General features: G+C 43.5%; 1 protein-coding gene across 4 annotated transcripts in view; it reads right to left on the reverse strand.

Moving 5' to 3' along the window:
* Positions 1 to 7,346: 7,346 nt before the first annotated feature.
* GABRA5 (gamma-aminobutyric acid type A receptor subunit alpha5) overlaps positions 7,347 to 16,827 on the reverse strand; it is a 56,513-nt gene continuing 47,032 nt past the window's right edge. For all 4 annotated transcript variants that reach the window (XM_075737520.1, XM_075737500.1, XM_075737516.1 and 1 more), the window contains 4 exons: positions 16,300 to 16,443; positions 10,466 to 10,618; positions 8,886 to 9,097; positions 7,347 to 7,963 (listed from right to left, as the gene is read on the reverse strand). In XM_075737520.1, the coding sequence (XP_075593635.1) occupies positions 7,661 to 7,963; positions 8,886 to 9,097; positions 10,466 to 10,618; positions 16,300 to 16,443 (812 nt within the window). In that variant the 3' untranslated portion in view covers positions 7,347 to 7,660. The remainder of the gene's footprint in view (positions 7,964 to 8,885; positions 9,098 to 10,465; positions 10,619 to 16,299; positions 16,444 to 16,827) is intronic.

The following is a 16,827-nucleotide window of genomic DNA, read 5'->3' on the forward strand; positions in this document are numbered from 1 at the left end:
CTCCTGCCGCGGCGGCGGGATCCTCTGGCGGCGGCTGCGGGAAGCGCGGCGGGACGGGGCGGGACGGGGTTGTGTCCCCGCTCGCCTCCAGACCGCGACTCAGTTACCTCAGTTCCGCGACCGTGTGCCGTTGCCGGTGCTGCCTGTGGTCATTAAGTCACCCAGCCCTCCGAGAAAACCTTCACAGTGCTAAGACTGAATATTCCTCCCTTCCCTTGCGGCGTGACAGCAAGCCCCAAGGCTCGAGTGGAGCTTTATGGTTCATTAATTATTACCTCCTTCTCCTCAGGCTGCAAGGAGAAAGAAAAGGTGATGTTTAAGATTTTCTTTCTGTCGTCCTCGGTGTCCATGCGTTAATGCCGAAGGAATACTTTAGCACTAGTCTTTGTTATACTTCATGGGATGAGGTATATTTCGGTCATTTCTACTTTTCCTCTTTACCTCATACTCACATGCTTTTCTCTTTTAAGCATGCTCTCTGCCTTTGCTGAGCCTTTTCAGATTGTGTATTCAGGTACGGATCGTGATTATCTGGCACATGCTTTGACAAAAGAACATTTTATCACACCCTTTAATAATACCGAAATGTTTGTAGCCTCTAGCACAACTAAGTGGATCTGCATTTTAACTTCCCTTTCACTGCATTTTCACTGTCTTTTCAAACTGAGGGGGATATCAAAGGGCCACCTTTGTGGTATTTCTTGGGCAGAGGGGGAAGTAAGAGCCTCTGGTAGCAGCTGTGCAGGGAGTGAGTTACGATAAATAAGGGAGGAAATGCAGAGGGAGGGAATGGGGCTCACAGATCAAGTGTCTCACTTGCTAAAACTAGTTGCACCCTTTCTAGCACTAAGGAGATTCCTGAAACTGGGCACCTGAACTTTTCCGTGATTCCGTGTTGAAGCAGAGCCCTCACTGGGTGGCTGAGGCTGCCAGCTACACCACCAGCGGGGCCGGAGGGAGCTGGCACTGCTCCGGGACAAACAGGGAAAGGGCTGACACCTGTCTCCTACAGCTCCTGGAGTCCTCCGGCTGGAGGTTTATTAGAGATTTACTAGAGACTAGAGCCAGTTTATTCTGGCTCAAGGTCTCTGTCGCTCCCACTGGAACCACTTTGCTTTGTACAAATAATTAAATCTCTTTGATGTAGGAAGTTGAACCTCAGAGGTCCGGACATTTTCTGCGTGCCCTCAGCTCTGTCCTTCAGCATGGGCTCACCGCTCCCTTTGACACACGGGCAGGATATGGAGAATCCCTCCTAACGCTGCTGTGCTGCAGCTCTTCAGCAGCTTTGCGTAGGCTTGCTGGCAGAAGCACGGGCAGCGAGAGCAGGCAGGCTGGGGGTCGGATGACCCCTGGGCAGTTGTTCTGAGGTCATCAGTAACACCAGCCTGCAGTGAATGAGGAACTGACCTCGGGTCCACCGAGGCCAAGACTGCTCTGAGTGGCTGGTTCCAGCATTTGTTATTATATATGTGACAAGTTATGCAATATTTTTTGTCCTATCAATTTTTCCCACCTGCGAATGCAACCTATCGTTGTTGGTCCAGTGCATTGCTATATATCGGTATTTCTCAAACACTCTCCAAATTCATCTAACTGAAATGAGTTGGTATCTTCAATCAACATCCTTAATTTCCTTTTCACTTTGTTTTTAGCCAAGGCCAATTTAAAGAGCAACATTTAAGACATGATGACTGTGAGAAGTGATAATTGCTTTTGAGAATGGCAATGAAAAGGCAAATAGTGCAGTACAGAATAGGACACTTACACTTGAGTTTAAATTAGTGGTAATCCTGGGACGATCCTTCAGAAGTCGTTCGGGCTTCATAAAATCTAACTTCCATTCTTTCTGTCTTTCTCAAAATTGAACAAATGCCCATAACAAAATAGTGTAAGATGCAGAATTGGTAAGGTGAGGATGTCATCTGAGACTGTCACTATGTGATGGCTGTATTTGTTTGTAGTGACATAACAACGTATAAAAAGCCAGAAAGAATTAAAGCAATTTGATCAAATACTCCTTTAGAATAATTTAGGTTCCTCTGAACATTTCAATGTCAATTCCAATCTGAGGAGCAAGGATGTTAAGGGAAATACATCCTTATTACAAAGAACGTTATATCCAGATTTAAAAAACAAATAGCTGTGCAAGTGCTACACTCATCTTGCCTGCATAAACTGAATAGCAAAGCAGTTTCATTCAGTTTTCTTGAAAGTTTAATTTATATGTTCAGCAAGAATTTTTGAAAGACAAGATTATTTCATAAAATCATTTCTTTCTCAGTTTTGTACAAATATGTTTAGTTATTCCACAGAGGGCATATTCCATTTAGAAAAAAGCAGAACGCAATTCTAGATAACAGAAGTGGGCTAAGCTTTAGAAAATACGCTGTTGCCTAAATTCATCCTTGGAGTAAGCTGGCAAAGCTCAAACATCAGAAATGAAAACCTTTTCCATTGTATTTGACTTGTTCTTTCATTCTTAATGGGCGCAAGTGAGGAAATTTGGCAGTAGAACAGCACACACTTACTCTCCAGTGCTGAATTGTTGTAATTCACTTTTCAACTCTTTTTTCTTGAAAGCATACAGAAAAAAAAACAATGATGACAAGCAATTCCTATTTATTCCTGTCTTTGGCCATGACTAAGCCGTGAAGTAGATGGGCCCCGCAGCGTCCCAGCTCACCCATACTGGGGACAGTGACACAGCTCACTCCACTCCTGAAGGCCCAGGCTCCTTCCAGGAAAAAACAGGACATTGAAGCACATCCAGATACCATCCCACCCCGGAGCAGGACAAAGCCAAGGTGTTTACTTTGAGCGAGAATCTGGGAAATGCTCCCATCTCCCACAGTTCAGATGCCATCGATGAGTAACGGTCTCCCACACAAACAGTTCCACTGACTGTGGAGAGATTTAAATTGTTAGGTGTTAGGTAGTGTGAGGCAGTGGCATTTAAGTATTCCAGCCTGGAAGAATCGATGAGCTTATTGAAGCATCTCCCAAACTATGGGACAACACCTACGGCTCAGGCAAGAGCACACGCTGCGAGGTGGCTGCTTCTTCTATCGCTGCAGTTCTCAGCAAGTATTAGAAGTGTGTAGGATTCTCCAAGAAACATAAAATAGTTTCTTCAGGAAACTTCAACCTGGTTTAGCAAATCCATGATGACAGAATGAGCTCTAATCGTTATTTTCTGCCTTTACCTTCAAAGACAGAAAGCAACAGTCAATATAAAGGGAAGTGATTTATGTAAAAATGTCTGCGGTGGCAGGTAATTATCAGGTCTTCTACACATCAGGTAAACTTCATAAACTGTTTACAAAAAAAAGTAAAGGGCCTGATCCTGTGACCATACGACTCTACCGTTTGCAGGTAGTTCTGTATTCAGTGAAGACAAGGAGACTCTCCACGTAAGTAAAACTGGTCAGATTTAGAGGTCCTGGCACTGAGTACCAGAAAATGGAGACCAGAAAATGATGCTGAGCCATGCAGGGTAAGAGCCATACTTGGGTGTAAGCAAACAAAACAAGCACAGAAAACCCTCTGAGGCAGGCAAAACGGCTCTGAAGATGATGTTGTAAAAATGGTTCTGAGTTTCTCATTCATGTAGGGAAAAGCCTCACACCGGAGGCTTTTTGTGGAAGTTTGAGGAAAGTGCAAAGCAACTTAGAATCATAGAATCATAGTTTGGGTTGGAAGGGACCTTAAAGATCATCTAGTTCCAACCCGCCTGCCATGGGCAGGGACACCCTCCACTAGACCAGGTTGCCCAAAGCCTCATCCAACCTGGCCTTGAACACTTCCAGGGATGGGACATCCACAACCTCTCTGGGCAACCTGTTCCAGTACCTCACCACTCTAACAGTAAAGAATTTCTTTCTAACATCTAATCTAAATCGACCCTCCTTCAGCTTGAACCCATTACCCCTTGTCCTGTCACTACATTCCCTGATAAACAGTCCCTCTCCATCTTTCCTGTAGGCCCTTTCAGGTACTGGTAAGCCGCAATTAGATCTCCCCAGAGCCTTCTTTTCTCCAGGCTGAATTTTTATTTATATAAAATTTATTGAACTTCTTGTGATTCTTTCTTGTTTTGGGATTCATCTGTATTCAGACATTTTACCATGCGTGGTGTCCTCTGGAGGTTCACAGATTGCTCATAGTATTCAGCAGTGTAGTAAATACATCCTCCGTATTGTCCCAGAAGCACTCTGGTGTCACTTTCACAACTACTCTGTAGCCCAAGGTCTGACTAGTCACTCCTGTGCTCCAGCCTTCTCCTGGACAACATTTGCTGAGTGGCTGTATGGGGTCAGGACAAAACTCTGGACAGCACGGTATCCTTCCTCTGGAAGTGACTAGAAGCAGATGGTTTTTGGGGAGAGGAAGAGGACATGTATATACGATATTACTCCCAAGTACTCCTCTAGAAATCAGCGTCTCAGAATCCTGATATAGTTTCAGTCTATTCAGAGTTTTGTGCCAAAGTCCCACCCTCCAGATTGAACTTGAATCCACAGAACCTGGCTTTGTTCAGTGACTGACCCATTAGTTCCTTAATCTTTGGAACATCATTGTTCAATAACCGGTTTTATTTTAAAATCCTACAACTACCTAATCTTCCTGTGGGAAAAAACTAGAATGTTTAGTATCTGAGGGGAAGAAGTGTTAAGTAATACTCTTATTAACAGAATCCAGTGTGTCTTTTCCAATTGCAAATACTATGATAAAAAAAATGTGTGCTAAAAAAAGTTTGAGCCTATGCCACATGTAGGCCATGAGAATGGTTGAGAAGAGATTTGAGCTTATGAGTACTGATACGTACCCGCCAAAAACATGGTAGTATGTGCCAACAGCATGGCAGCATGGGATCATGGGATCAAAAAAAGGGCAAGTCATCACGTGGACTATATCCTGATGGGTCCTTGTCAGTCCACCCATCATCCTCAGACACCTGGTTGAGCAAGATTAGTTTGGTGCATTATGCTTGCAAGAGTTACATCTCATCTGTTATTCTGGTGAGACGAGAAATAGCAAGCTGTTAGTGGATTCATTCCTAGCAAGAGGCTTTGTCCAGATGTGTTACCCAGAACACATCCATCTGCCAGGAGTGTCAACAGCAAACCCTATCATCATCAACCACAGGAAAAGACTTGAGGGCAGAGAAAAAACACTCATTTGTGGGGCTGCAGGTGGTCTCCCTCAGGGACTAACAGGAAGGCCCTACTGTGCCGCCCATTCCCTGGTCACTTTGCCTTGCTGTGGGAAGAATGCGCACCCGTATCAAATGGTTACAAGAAATGTTCCCCAGGTGTGCACATCCTGAGTAAGAGGAATTGTTATGTCTGCTAGCTCTGACAGCATGTTGGGTTCACCTCTCCTTGTCTGGATATTTAGCCTCCAGGGACCTACCACTGCATTTATTGTACATCTCTATGGCCATAGGAAGAGGCCGAACTGGGAGGGTCTGTCTTGCATATGCAGAATGATCTGCTCCCCTCTGCCAGTCACCAGGTGTTTTCAGCTGTTTCAGTGGTGGTCAATGAGTGAATCACTGGGGGCATTCAGTACAATGTGTGTGCACTTCACCACACTGCGTCCCTGTTGGACTTGGCGAAGCGATGTGCTCTTCACTGGGAAAACACAAGGTCTTGTTGGCAGGTTATTCCGTTTGGTGGGAATAACCTGCATGCAAGTAAAGAAATAGCCATAGGATTTTATAAAGTTTTGCATCCCAATTGGCTCTGCAATTTTTCACTGTTTTCAATCCCCAAAGGGCTGGATTCATTGCATTCAGATACCACCATCCCATTTTTAAAAACAAAGAAATGATGAACAAGGAGGCATGTGGCTGCTCAAAGCCTATGTGAAAACAGAGATCCAGATCCTCACCTTGGCTCAGGACAGTACTGTAACTAAGAGATGGGCATGCCCCTCCCTTGCTCCTCTTCATCAGCTTCCAGTCACCTGCTCAGTCCTGTGCCTTCTGTGTGGCCACTGAGAATTTGCAAATTGCTAATTCCACAACATTAAAAGAAAAGCGGCAAAAAGGAATAGGTCTGTGAGATTTTTTTCTGGGCAATGTTTAGGAATGAAGGGGATGAAGAGAAGACACACAAGAAGCCCAGACAGCTCCCCAGTCCAGGACCAGACCCTCCCCTCAAAGTGAAGCATGGAGTCTCCTCTGTCCCAAACAGAACATGGGGCTGATGCTGCACAGCAAGATAGCACTTAATTCTGAAACATCCCGATTCACGGTCTTAACTCAGTATGTACCTTTCTGGGCAACAGTGAGGATGTGTCATGCACACACATGTGATCGAGTGCATGCATATGTGCTTTCCAATTAATTCTTCCAGCTCTTGTGGTGATTTTTTTGGTCTCTCTAAAAGGGTAACCAGTATAAGAATGACATTTTCAATCCAATGTTGAATGCATTTTTTATTTAAACATTAAGATTAAATTACAAAAGCTTCTGGAACAAAGAAAGGATGCCAAGGAGGAAAGAGCTGAAAACTCAGATTGCATTTTCTCATTCATTGTGAAAGCAAAACACATTGGCAGCAGCAAGGCGTTTTATAGAAAAGTTTCAGATGGACAGTACAAAGACCTTTCTGTCAATATTGTCACTGAAACACCTTGCTGTCATGAAGCACATCTTTTTTTCTGATCACACTTCTTAGAGTTGGCTGATTGGTTTTCACTGTGGGAAACAAGTAATAATTATTTCAGAATTACTGTAATTCTTTACTGTTAATCTCTGCTAATATAACGCAATCTTCTTCTTGGGAAAATGTCCAAATGTCATTTACTTTACCCTAATAAAAATGTCTACTGCTGTTGTTAAAAGTTTTATTTGCACAAGTATGTTCCTAATCTATGTGAATTTCATGCAATATATCTCTACTTTTTGGAATAAATACTGAGAATAATTCGATAAAATTCTTTGGAATGTAAAATCCAAACAAACTTCATATTTTCTTTTAAGGGCAAAATCCCATCACCTTTATTTACACAAGTAGCATTCTGCTCCCTATGTTATTTCACTGCAAGCTACAGGCTCAAGCAGTGAAAATCAGCATAGGCCCATTAGGATTTACTGCATTCTATTAACTTTTAATGAAAATTGGGCTGAGCAGTTTTATCTGTGGAGTAATGCACTACCTATAACCAGTAAAGGTGCTCAAACATAGCCCTACGCTTAGTAATTTGGCACATCCACAACTGGCGTTACTCAGTAACCTATCAGATGACAATAGTGGAGCTCTTCTGTAAAATATAGGTTAAGCCTACATTTGTATGACTGTACATCTGAAGTATAAAAACCACGATATGTAGTACACTTGAACAGTTAAAAAATATAACTTATTTTATTTGTAAACTATCAATGCAAGATACTCAGCAGCAAAGAAGCCATGTTCAATGTCTTCTGATCTTTTACAAAGATCTGTTGCTGTAAGTAATATAATCGTCTCCGAAACATCTGAGGTTACATGTAGAAACAATCAAGGCAATATCATTTGTACATATTATTAAACATGCAAAAAACTTCCTGAAGAATATTGCCCAAATGTAGAAAGGTGTCTGGATCTCAAATTTTCCTTGGTAGCATCTGCTTTGTAAGTATGGCTCACGTGTGGCTTTAGAGTCCTTCAGTTTATTTTGGAGAATTGGCACCTTTAATAACAGGCTCCCTATTCAAATATGTGGCCCAGTAAACTAAGTTAAAAGTTCCAAACAGCACTGGAAAAATTATCCGGGACATTTTGTCAATCTTACTGATGCTGTTGTAAGTCTTTTTGCTTTCAGCGGGCTTTTCTTCTGCAGACTTCACTGGAGCAGATGCAGTGTTTGAGATGACAGATGGGGCTGAGTCCTTTGGCATGTTTGGTGCAGGGGTCATCTTCCCAGTGCTGTAAGTATTAGTTGATTTATTTCCCAGCAATTCACGCTCTTTTTTCTGCAGGGTAAAGAACAAAACATTAGACCGCAGGAACAGAAAGTAGAAACATGTTCTCAAGATATTAACCCAAAAATCTAAGTACAGTAATCAATCATGCTAACAAGTACCTGATGGCTATTCCAACTTTGACTCCCAAACAGCTGTTTCTGCTTTGATTTTATAGCCCTTACTCAGGTTAAACTTTCCCTGATGCCAGAGAAAGCCAAGAGTGGCTGGCCAGACCCGGATCCCACCTGGCATGTGCATTAGCAGCGGCTTTTGTCAGGGTGACGCGGTCCTGTACCTGCAGAGGTTGCTGCCAAAATGTGAACCTCACCCTCCTGCCTGCAGCAAGGAGTGTGGCAAAGGGCTCATTGCCCCTGCTAGCTTGCCCTCTTTGTATTGCTCTTTTGGGATGCCTGCGGGTACGAGCTCTCTCTAGGAGATCATTTGCTAAGAGTCAGTTTTATTCCAAAATTTTCATTTCAGCTTGAAACTCCGAAGTTTGTGTTTTCACAGAACCGCTCTTCTGTCTCTTTTTTATTGGGGATACTGTGATGGGACTCTAACACATGGAGCTCAATGTCAGCTTTGTCATTTATTTGGGAGAGCATACAGGGAGTGCTCTGCAGAGATATATTTCATCATATATGTCTGCTACTATCAGAAGTTTGGTCACTGAAATCCCATGCCACGTGTACTCAAAGCCCTATATCCTTCTGAAAACAGTCCACTCCATACAGATGGTGGAGACTGATAGTCTATCCCTGTGAAAAGAAGGCGGCTTATTTCCTTGCAAATATTCCTCTGTAGGAAGGTGAAAGTATGTCACGAGGTAACCTTTTTCACAAAGAAGCTGAAAATTGTCCATTCAGTTATTTGAGCTCTGCTGAGTAACTGCTTTTTGTTCTAGGTGTTTTAAAAAATGTAAGGTAAGCACCTTGATTTTAGCAGCTTCCAGGGCTTTTTTGCCATCCCATGCCCAACTCCTCTTGGTGAAATAGTTGACTGTTGCAAATTCAATCAGTGCAGAAAATACAAAGGCATAGCAGACGGCTATAAACCAGTCCATTGCAGTAGCGTAGGCCACTTTTGGCAAAGAGTTACGGGCACTGATACTTAAGGTGGTCATGGTGAGGACTGTTGTTACTCCTGTCAAGGAGGAAAAAAAAAAAAAAGAGGCAGAGATCAGTTTGGTAACCCTTACGTAATCCCTGATGAGTTATAAGCAGACCCCAATTTAGCACGATACCTAAGAAGGCCACGTGAAGTCATCAGTGTTTGCATATTACTGTCCGAAAGAGTAAGATACTTTGCTCACCAAGGAAAAATACAACCCTCTGCCCTCAGGCATTTACTTCTGTGGTGTTCTGGTTGTCTTTAGTTATGGCATATCTAAATAAGTATTTTTAAGGGTTACAGCTATCACATAAACCAAAACCTTACTGGCATTTTATCCCTGCACACTGATGCATGGTATGTATATAGTGTCCCTCATTAAGTGGTACATTACAAAATCAGTGAGCAATCCATTTAGCAGTAACTTGCATAATAAAGTGAGATTATGGATTTTATTTTCTCATATGGAGATTTCGCGTATGAAATTGTTGGCTGTTACTGATTTCCATCACTGTAGCTCCTCCTCTCATATAGGTCAGTAAGTGACAGAGCTGCCACTACTTTCATCTGTGGAAGGATGCCCCCAATAGGACAAAATTCAACTTACAGCTTTGTACACCTAGAATGGGTACCACCAGTCAGCAAAGCGATGCTGGTACCTGTATTCTCCCCATACAGCCTTCTGAACTGATTTTTGATCAAAGCTACCAACTGATTTCAGTACGTTTGTACAGAAGAATGATTCTTTTAAGAACAGCTGAATGAAATTTTACATGATAAACTGTTCCCACTCCCCTCATTTTTCATCTTGTGAAAATTTTGTATTTCATCAACCTTCATTTAAGACTCTGTTTATTTTCTGCAATCTTCTAGTGATAAATCGAGTAATTTAAGAGACCCCAAAGGATTTTTCCATGACAACTTCTGTAGTAAATATGTTTTCTAAATGCAAAATCATATTAATTTGTTTGATGGTAATAGAGATAATTGTCACTAATTAACTTCTACATGGTTTTCACAGATAAACATCTTAAAACAGAGATAAACAAAATGTCTTGAAGTGAAAGCTGTTTCAAATGCTTAGCTAGAGTATACACTAAATATGATAATACGTCTATTTTTTGTTCTAAACCATCAAGTATTTTACCTGAGTGGAAAAAAAAACCCCACAAATCACACCAATCTGATTCTTCTGTCTTCTACCCTTAACCATCACATAATTGATTCTTGAGCAATTTCTGTCATAACTTTAATAAAAAGCCCAGATAGATAGTGTTCCGGTTTAAACTGGAAGAGAACACCTCATGCAGACATAAGCATTAGTGCACTGTGGTTTTGTTACAGCAAATCACTTCCACAAACCAGACCGATCTTTCCCGCATGCTGGGAGATGATACTCACCAAAGACAGTCCTAGCAGGGACAGATTCTCTGTTTAGCCAAAACGACACTTGAGATAAGATCACAGTCATAATGCAAGGAAGGTACGTCTGGATGACAAAATAGCCAATTTTTCTTTTCAGATGAAAATGGGCTGTCATAATAGTATATTCGCCTAGAAGGAGATAAATGTGCATGTGGCCAAAATAAGGGAGGTTTATTGATTTAGGGACTTAAGCAGGCCAGCTCCACCCCCCACCCCCCCATTTGAGGATACCATTCAGCCATTCTTAATTGCATGAAAAATGTCTGGATTTCTGTGCTGTGGAAATACAGGACTTGAGACAGAGGTGCTGCTAGATCCTGCTAGTCTTCACATTAGTCCCCAAAAGCAGAAGCCAACGACTGACTACTTGTACCGCACTGAAAAGCTGCAGTCCTTTTATGCACCTGGGATGACTTGATGTTCACAAGCTTAAAATATCTGGGTTGCTGGCACTGCCTCAGTCCTGCCTGTTTTTGACTCAGTCCTACAAACTGTCTTACCAGAGTAACGATTAAGGCCAGCTACTCTTAGAAACCTGATTTAGCAGCAGGACTTAACCTCATTAGGGCAACTGCTACTGCCAAGCCATCAATTTTCAAGAATGAGAACAGGTCCAGACGCTCCTCCTGCACCGCACTTCAGGGACGGCCTGTCCCAGTGCCGGTGCTGCAAAAATTCCAGCTTTGCACATGGATCCTGGGAGGTTTTGTTGCTCTCAGTACCCAAACCCATCAAAATGCTCCTCCAGAAAAAAAAAAAAAAGATCTTTCTAGTTTTCCCACAATTTGGTACACTTTAGCCCTTGGAAAAATAATCTGTTGCTGGACAGACATTTTGCCATGTCTTGTTCACTTGTGCAATGAATATTGTACTGCCTGCATGGAGAATTCACTGAAAGCTGCCACAGCATGTCTTTTTTATATGCCAAAATTTAATGCCAGCATTGCCTTAATCTGGCTTTTGTCAGGTCCTCTGAATTTCAATAAAAGCCTAAAAAAATGCACTCCAAAGTCAACAGACCAGCTGTCACCTTCCCTAATGTTTCAGAAAAAATCAAAACTTAACTGGTTCTTTCAGACTGTTCCTGTAAAACCATATAGTTGTTACTGAAGGCTATTCATTGATGGTAACTGCTCCCCAAAGCCAAAATCTTGCCAGCTAAAAACAGGCTACTATTTGCCTAGGAAAAATAACATTAGAACAAAATGTAAGAATGAAAAACAACCAAGCCCTTCAAGCCCTAACAGATCTCCACTCACATTGATATTAAATTAATTTAAAAGCGTGCATCATTCAGCTGGGTACTGATGAATCAGAGTAATCCCTGTTCTGAAAGATATATTGTCCTCCAAGAATAAGCCAAATATAGCTATAATCTCTGTTGCAAGACTTGACTTAGTCTCTATAGACCAGCCACAAAAGGAAAATATATAACAGACTGATTCTGCCTTGAGTGAATAGCCCAAGCTGAGCTGCAGCCAGCATTGCTAAGCAGTTAGATTTGGCAGATTATTTCTAAGTGACAATATGGCTAATTAGCGGAGAACAGGTTTACAGTGAAAGGGCTTTTGCAGGTATAGCTGCACTGGTATGTTATGCCAGAGGAACTCTCTTATTCTGGATGAAGTTTACAGACCTTGTTCATGCTGAGGATTTTAGACAGAAAGACTGGAATAGCACAGCAATATCTCACCTAACAGCCTGCCTCAATCTTTATGACTTTCTTCTGGAGTCGGATTTTCTGGTGAAATGGTTCCCTGAAGAGGGATGTGGAGATGGACAGGGAATGCTATGAAACTGGGGAGAAAATCCCTGTGAAGTGACATCTAATTCCTTTCCATTTAGTGTAATTTTGAACCAGGGATGCTGAACATGCTGTGGTCTCAGGAGGAACCCCACTTGCTCTTTATTTAGGAGCATTCAGTTTGTGGATTACCCATAAAATATGCTAGGAGCAGCAGGGTCTATGTGCCTGTAATCTGTTTCTGAGTTGCTGCTGCACTGGGATGTGTTTGAGTCACAGTTTCCCTGCTCGCTAAGCAGTGACGATGTGCATTATTGATTTTGACAGTATGCTTTCAGAGCTGGAATAAAAAAAAAATCTACACAGCTTCAGCAGAGCAACAGGACCCCTTTTTTCCTTTTTAAAATACAGAAAATGAATGCCTACATTTTGATGGCCCTCCACAGTTGATTTTTACCTTATCATTTTTTTTAACCTATCAAAGCTCTTGTCTCCACTGAAATAATGATATCACCTTGATTTTGTACTTGCTCTTCTTCCAGCCGGTATCTTCTCCAATTTCCCATGCTGTCCCTTTCAAAAGTGCCTACTCTAGGAATGCTTCCTCCAGAAGACTTAGGGCTTAAGAAAACCCCACAGCCTGGATTTTAATGCCCTGGGACCACTGTTTAAAGTAAAGCTAAAAGCTGCCCGAGTTGGCCTTTGGTTTATATAGAACAAAATCCTGGCTCTACTGAAGTGGCAAAGCTCCCTTTTACTTCTGTAAGGCCACTGTTTATCCTTAGACCATAAGCTTTCTTGAGCAAGAGCTAATTTTTGTTATAGGTTTATGTAGCACTTAAAAGAGAATCTTGTTCCTGATGGGGTCTGCTCATCACTGCACAAAACAATTTTAATAACAAATTTAGCACTAATAAGTCCTAGAGTGGGACTGGCTGCATTTCTTCACAGAGATATTCTACTGTGCTGCTGCTCGTCTTAACGGTTTTCTTATGCTTTAAAAGCTGCCACAGTATTTTTTTGGTATCTAGATGATGGAGTTCTGGAGATCATGCTTACAAATTTTCCAGGATCTTACATGCATTCTTCCATCCCCATTACGCTGGGATTCAACAAGAGGACTTTAATGAGGCTGGGCCAGCCCCCAGGCTTGGTTGTTTACTGAATATACCTGGACTCACATGTATCAACAACCATTCCGGCAAGAACCTGACATTAGGTCTGTGACACCACAGTCCCTGACCATGCTGACACCCAGAATATTTTGGCCCACGAGAGATGCTCATGTTCTTTTTATAGTGAGGCAGGGGAAAGAGTAATCTCAAGGAAAAATCAGAATAATTTGATGCAAAATGAAGGATCAAATGCTTCTTTTATTATTTAGGCTTTGGATATTTCAGAGCTCAGGCTCCAGCTGGCAGAAGATAAAAGAGTGGGTTTTTGTTTTGTTTTGTGGCACTGCAGATCCTAAGTTAGTGATGAGAGATTCTGGGTATGGGGAACAGAACTGGGCAACCATTTGCAGAAAGCAGTGAGATCCACTTGGACCCAAATCCCGTATCTGATTGTTGACAGCACTTGCACCGCCAGGACATAACAGATGTTGGGCCTGTTGGAAGCAGTCTGAGGAGTAAAATATCTTCTCTTTCGGAGGAATGGCATTTGGGGATGTTAGCACAAAAAAGAACCCCAAACAGGTGGCACATGTCAGAGCTATTTTCTGTGGTATGGCTAAAACATTCCCAATTTCAAGATGGGTTGATGAATTAGGAGTGCCAGGATATCTTTTCTGAGAAGGCACCTAAACTTAGTGGCTTGCCTACAAAATCAGTAGAATCCCAAGGGACTGGTGCAGGTCCAGCATTTCCATTTAAAAACAAACAAAAAAAGTCTGCTAGAAAGGACAGCATAAATGTCCTATGACATACACAAACATTTTGCTTATGCAACTGCAAGGGCTGTGTAGTTTGACTTGTGTGTCGAAAAAACCCACAAAAGATCCAAGCACTTGGATTTGTGCAATAGCTATTTGGTTTTTCTTTTTCACGTTCAACAATTCAATAGAAGGAAGAAATGCCTTAGACGGCTGTTCATAAGTAACCCTGATTACTGGCCTCCTACAAGCTTGATGAAGTCCAGAAAATCCATCACCGACTGATGCTTTCCCTGTGCAAAATCGGATTTTTGTATTTTGCTAATCCCCGGTTACAATCTGTGTCCTGCTCTTTGTGATCCACCCTGCAATCAGAATCCAGCCAGCCCAGATGTAACCCAGGACATTAATATAAAATCTTGACGTTGGAAAACAAGCGTTTATTAGCCTAAATCTTAAGATACAGGAGGGAGGTGGTTACTGAGCAGAAACTTTGGGATTTGTCTGAAGAGTCCCCTGTTTCCTTGGGCTGAGGAGTACAAGGAGCTTTCGCAGGCAAAGCTGCAAATTGGAAGTGGCACGGAGCTGACACGCTGGAGCACTCAGTGCCTGGGCTGGATGGTTTTCTTGCTCTGAGGAGCAGGACGAGCTTGTAGGAGATGCCCCAGTACATCCTCTGGATCTTTTTCTTGACAATGATGAAGGCAAGAGGGGAGCTACCGTTCATTGCAGAAAACAACGCGGCTATGATGGTAAACTGGTAAGGAAAAAAGGGTCTTCGCTCTTTAATGGGAGATAGCGTACTTGTCCTTTTTCTGCAGCGGTGGCTGCTCTGACTATGTCTATATGCTTCTCTTGACTTTTGATATCTTTGCTTTAGCAACAGCTTTGTGTCTCCTGAAATGAGCAAGGGAGGGGGTGAAGCTCTATAGGACGGAGACGGGGCTTGTGTTTTGAGGCCCCCCTGTGCCGCTTGAGGCAAGCTCTCCCTCTCTTCGTCTCCTGTTTGGACAGTAAGCGGCAAGCTCAGCTGCCCCCCTCTTTATTTGCCATGTTTGGACAGTTTGAGCAGAAAGCTTTATGTGCCTTCATGTTTCAGTCCAACTAACTTTGTGTGCGAGCGTACATGTACCTGTTTTCACATCTCCTAAACTTCCTGTGGATAGTAACGGGTTCCTAACTTGACCTATACCTTGTCCTCTACAATCCTGCCTTCGGCTCAGAGCCTGTCATTTTTCACCAGGCACACAGTGCATCAGCAGAAGACTCTGCTGTGCTTTGCCAGCGGGAATTGCTCCCAGCCGTGGTGCTGCAGGCTGCCCCCTTTCCCCTCCCCAAACCCCAGTGGAAAGTTCCCTTCCCTCCACGGCAGGCTATTTTGCTTTCAGGTTGAGGAGCCCCCACGCTGGATGCCACTAATGCTCTCCAGACAAGTGCATTGTGTAACCTGGTTAAGTGCCCGTCCCGCTGAGCCCACGTGACCCCTGTCCCAGCCTCGACCCCCCCCGGGGAGTCCCCCCGCCAATGCGTGCCCAGGGCTGCCCTTGCGTGGGAGCCTTAAGAAGCAGGGGAGCAGAGCTCACGTGGGTGCCCAGCCTGGGATTAAAGCTTCTTTGCCTCCCTAATGCTGCCACATCTGGCGCCTCCGCTTGCAGCCTGGGAGGAAATGGGAATCCTCGGTGTTGGCACCTCCTCTCCGGCCACGTTGGTCCCCCGGACACGCTGCAGAGCCACGCCACAGCCGCAGCCCCCACCTGCCCTCCGCTCCCTCCCCCCGCGCGGTTTCATCAAGCAAGTAATTTTAAAGCGATGATTGAAACGGATCAAATGCGTGGGTGGTGGTTGCCTCTCGGGGTGGTTCCTCCCCACAGGGAAATAAGCCAGCAATAGCGCTGGCAGCCTCGGCAAAGGCGGTCGCCAAGAAGCTGCGTGCAGCTTCTCCAGCGCTGCCGTTAAATAGCAGGGGCCTGGTTGCATCTTCAGCAACAGCCTTGCGGCGTACCCAAGAGCCAGCATATAACCCTCTCAGTCTTCCAGTGCCTCTGCTAAGTGGCCAGGAACCTGCGCATGATCGCCCCAACACCCCACATCCCACAGATGCTTCCCTAGCCTCCTTGCAAAATAACCGGAGCCGTTGGATGTCCCCTCTTGCCCCAACTATCAGCAATCATAGGGTGGAAATACTGTCCCTACCTGTACTAGTACTGATGTTTTCAGTTCCTACAGTTTGTCCCATAAGGTGGTACTGGTTAAGTCGTGAACCGTCTTCGGCCACCACCACAGACGTTGTGGTGCTGTTAGTCCACACATAGATCACTTCAGAATTGGGGTAAGCATCTGTCGACAAAGGGGAAAAAAGACGGTGATGAGTAAAAACCACTGTGCAATATTTTAGTGGATCCTTAAATGATAAACGGTGGGGAGAGGGAAGAATGGAGGAGTGAGAGTGAATGGAGAAAAACAAATAAAGATGATATAATCGTGTTCCCATATGCCCAGCTCAAAAAATATTAGGCTGAAGCCTTCTAATGTAACAGATGTGTGGGATGGATTGTCAAAGGCTGGAACAGTGGAGGTATAAATATAATGTATCACAACCACTCGATTTGGGAAAGAGCAGCTCAGACCCATACTCACCTAGCTGGCAGCTCCTAAACCCCAGCAAGCTGCAAAAGACCTTTTGCTGATTTCCCCCCTGAAAAGGACTCAGACACCTCAAAT

The sequence above is a fragment of the Balearica regulorum genome, chromosome 1, assembly GCF_011004875.1.
Source record: "Balearica regulorum gibbericeps isolate bBalReg1 chromosome 1, bBalReg1.pri, whole genome shotgun sequence".
Classification (NCBI taxonomy): domain Eukaryota; kingdom Metazoa; phylum Chordata; class Aves; order Gruiformes; family Gruidae; genus Balearica; species Balearica regulorum.